The sequence below is a fragment of the Nothoprocta perdicaria genome, unplaced genomic scaffold (assembly GCF_003342845.1).
Source record: "Nothoprocta perdicaria isolate Ctin4 unplaced genomic scaffold, notPer1 scaffold_558, whole genome shotgun sequence".
NCBI classification, from domain to species: domain Eukaryota; kingdom Metazoa; phylum Chordata; class Aves; order Tinamiformes; family Tinamidae; genus Nothoprocta; species Nothoprocta perdicaria.
Genome location: NW_020455819.1, coordinates 46601 through 49848, shown reverse-complemented (window position 1 = coordinate 49848; position 3248 = coordinate 46601). Strand labels below are relative to the sequence as shown.

General features: G+C 70.0%; 1 protein-coding gene across 1 annotated transcript in view; it reads left to right on the top strand.

The window, feature by feature from the left end:
• The first annotated feature begins 27 nt into the window (after window positions 1-27).
• CARM1 (coactivator associated arginine methyltransferase 1) overlaps window positions 28-3248 on the top strand; it is a 5952-nt gene continuing 2731 nt past the window's right edge. The window contains exons 1-11 of the mRNA XM_026048603.1: window positions 28-202; window positions 293-399; window positions 474-578; window positions 986-1096; window positions 1183-1360; window positions 1444-1534; window positions 1616-1697; window positions 1793-1878; window positions 1999-2088; window positions 2157-2294; window positions 2536-2732. Of these exons, the coding sequence (XP_025904388.1) occupies window positions 28-202; window positions 293-399; window positions 474-578; window positions 986-1096; window positions 1183-1360; window positions 1444-1534; window positions 1616-1697; window positions 1793-1878; window positions 1999-2088; window positions 2157-2294; window positions 2536-2732 (1360 nt within the window). The remainder of the gene's footprint in view (window positions 203-292; window positions 400-473; window positions 579-985; window positions 1097-1182; window positions 1361-1443; window positions 1535-1615; window positions 1698-1792; window positions 1879-1998; window positions 2089-2156; window positions 2295-2535; window positions 2733-3248) is intronic.

Genomic DNA, 3248 nt, shown 5'->3' with positions numbered 1-3248 from the left:
GGCGGCTCCGGGAACGGAGGCCCGGGAATGGCGCGGCGGCTCCGGCGGCGGAGCGCGAGGCGCCCTGTGCCCGCAGCCGAGGACGTGTGCGTGTTCAAGTGCGCCGTGTCGCGCGACACCGAGTGCAGCCGCGTGGGCAAGCAGAGCTTCATCGTCACGCTGGGCTGCAACAGCGTCCTCGTGCAGTTCGCCACGCCCAACGGTACGTGCCCGGCATTCCCGGCGTTCGTTCCCGGCGTTCCCGGCGCGCYGGGCCCGCCCCACCGCCGGCATCGCGCCGCCTCCCTTCCAGACTTCTGCTCCTTCTACAACATCCTCAAGAACTGCCGCGGGCACAACACGGAGCGCTCCGTGTTCAGCGAGCGCACCGAGGAGTCCTCGGCCGTGCAGTACTTCCAGGTGGGCCCCGCGGCGCCGGGACGGAGCGCTCCGGAGCGCCGGGCCCGCGTCCCACGCCGCTTCCCGCTCCGCAGTTCTACGGCTACCTGTCGCAGCAGCAGAACATGATGCAGGACTACGTGCGGACGGGCACCTACCAGCGCGCCATCCTGCAGAACCACAGCGACTTCAAGGACAAGGTGAGCGGAGCCGCGTCCCGCCGGAGCCGCGTCCCGCCGGAGCCGCGTCCCGCCGGAGCCGCGTCCCGCCGGGAGTTGCGTCCCGCGTCCCGGCCACCCCTTTTCCAGCCGCTCGCTTGAGCTCCGGCTTTCAAGCCGCTTCTCTGCCGGGGTTTTCTCCCCGGGATGGTGATTACAAGGAGGCTCCGTTAACGCTCTGCTCCCAAATCCATCTTTTTTCCCCCTGGAATCTCCTGTGGCTCTTCTCCGCCTCCTCCCTGGTCTTTTCTTATCCCGGATAACCGGGCACAAGCTGCCTCCGAGCGCGCRGCCCACCTCCTGGGCAACTCTGGAGCGGGGCTCCGGATCGGCTCCGGATCCGGAGCTCCGCGGAGGCTCCGGCTGCAGCCTCCCCCTCTCCCTCGCAGATCGTCCTGGACGTGGGCTGCGGCTCCGGAATCTTGTCCTTCTTCGCGGCACAGGCCGGAGCCAGGAAGATCTACGCGGTGGAAGCCAGCACCATGGCCCAGCACGCCGAGGTGCCCCTATAGCCCCCTATAGACCCCCCCATAGCCCCCCATAGCGCCCCACGGCTCCTCACCCCGCGCGCGTGCCCCTCTCCCAGGTCCTGGTGAAGAGCAACAACCTCACGGACCGGATCGTGGTCATTCCCGGGAAGGTGGAGGAGGTGTCGCTGCCGGAGCAGGTGGACATCATCATCTCGGAGCCCATGGGCTACATGCTCTTCAACGAGCGCATGCTCGAGAGCTACCTGCACGCCAAGAAGTACCTGAAGCCGAGCGGTGAGCGCCGGGCGCGCCCGCCCCGTCCCGCCCCGTCCCGCCCCGTCCCGCGGCGCCCATTCCCACCGCGCGCCCCCTCGCAGGGAACATGTTCCCCACCATCGGCGACGTGCACCTGGCGCCCTTCACGGACGAGCAGCTCTACATGGAGCAGTTCACCAAGGCCAACTTCTGGTGAGTCCCGCCCGCATCGGCGCCGCTCCCGAGCTTTCCCGGAGCTTTCCCGGGAACGCCGTTGCCGGCCTCTCCCGGCAGGTACCAGCCGTCCTTCCACGGCGTGGACCTCTCGGCGCTGCGCGGCGCCGCCGTGGACGAGTATTTCCGGCAGCCCGTGGTGGTGAGCGCCCCGCTCCGCGTCCCGCGCGGCCGCTCCCGGAGCCGGGCGGCATTCCGGGCGGCAGCGCCCATCCCAGCGCGCCCCTCTCGCCCCAGGACACCTTCGACATCAGGATTTTGATGGCCAAGTCGGTCAAATACACGGTGAACTTCTTGGAAGCCAAAGAGGGCGACTTGCACAGGTGGGTGAGCCGCAACGGCGGCGCCTCCGGAGCCCGGATTGTGCCGGCGCCTCCGGAGCCCGGCTCGCCCCGGCGCCTCCGGAGCCCGGCTCGCGCCGACGCGCTCCGTGCTCCTTGCAGGATAGAAATCCCCTTCAAGTTCCACATGCTGCACTCGGGGCTCGTGCACGGCTTGGCCTTCTGGTTCGACGTGGCCTTCATCGGCTCCATGTGAGCGCRGGGAGGTCGGGGCGCCGCCGCCGCCGCCCGCGCCCCCCGTCACCCTCTGTCCCCCCCAGAATGACCGTGTGGCTCTCGACGGCGCCCACCGAGCCGCTCACCCACTGGTACCAGGTGCGGTGCCTCTTCCAGTCGCCGCTCTTCGCCAAGGCGGGTGACACGCTCTCGGGGACCTGTCTGCTCATCGCCAACAAGAGGTGAGCGGCGCTGGCGCCCGCCGCCGTGCCCGGGCGTCCCCGCGAGCTCGGGGTGGCCCCGGGGGACCCCGAGAGCTCCGAGTGTCCCCGCGAGCTCGGGGTGGATCTGGGGGGACCCCGAGAGCTCCGAGCGTCCCCGCGAGCTCGGGGTGGATCTGGGGGGACCCCGAGAGCTCCGAGCGTCCCCGCGAGCTCCCTGTGGATCTGGGGGGACCCCGAGAGCTCCGAGTGTCCCCGCGAGCTCGGGGTGGATCTGGGGGGACCCCGAGAGCTCCGAGTGTCCCCGCGAGCTCCGTGTGGATCTGGGGGACCCCGAGAGCTCCGAGCGTCCCCGCGAGCTCCCTGTGGATCTGGGGGACCCCGAGAGCTCCGAGTGTCCCCGCGAGTTCCCTGTGGATCTGGGGGACCCCGAGAGCTCCGAGTGTCCCCGCGAGCTCTGTGTGGATCTGGGGGGACCCCGAGAGCTCCCAGTGTCCCCATGACCTGGGGGTGGATCTGGGGGGACCCCGAGAGCTCCCAGTGTCCCCACGAGCTCTGTGTGGATCTGGGGGGACCCCGAGAGCTCCGAGTGTCCCCGCGAGCTCCGTGTGGCCCTGGGGCACCCCGTGTGCTCCGAGTGTCCCTACGAGCTTGATGTGGATTTGGGGGGTCCTTGTGTGTCCCCGCGAGCTCCATGTGTCCCTGGGGAACCGTGTGTGTCCCTGCAAGCTCACAGTGTCCCCGCGAGCTCCATGTGGCCCTGGGGGACCCTGTGTGTCCCCATGGGCTTGGAGTGTCCCCACGCACTCCATGTGGCCCCGGGGGGGTCCCTGTGTGCTCCGTGTGCCCCGGGGTCCCCACGCATTCCACATGGCCCCAGGGTGTCCCTGTGTGCTCCCTATGGCTCCGTGTGGCCCGGGGGTCCCCACACGCTCCACGTGACTCCTGGGGGTCCCTGTGTGCTCCCTGTGGCCC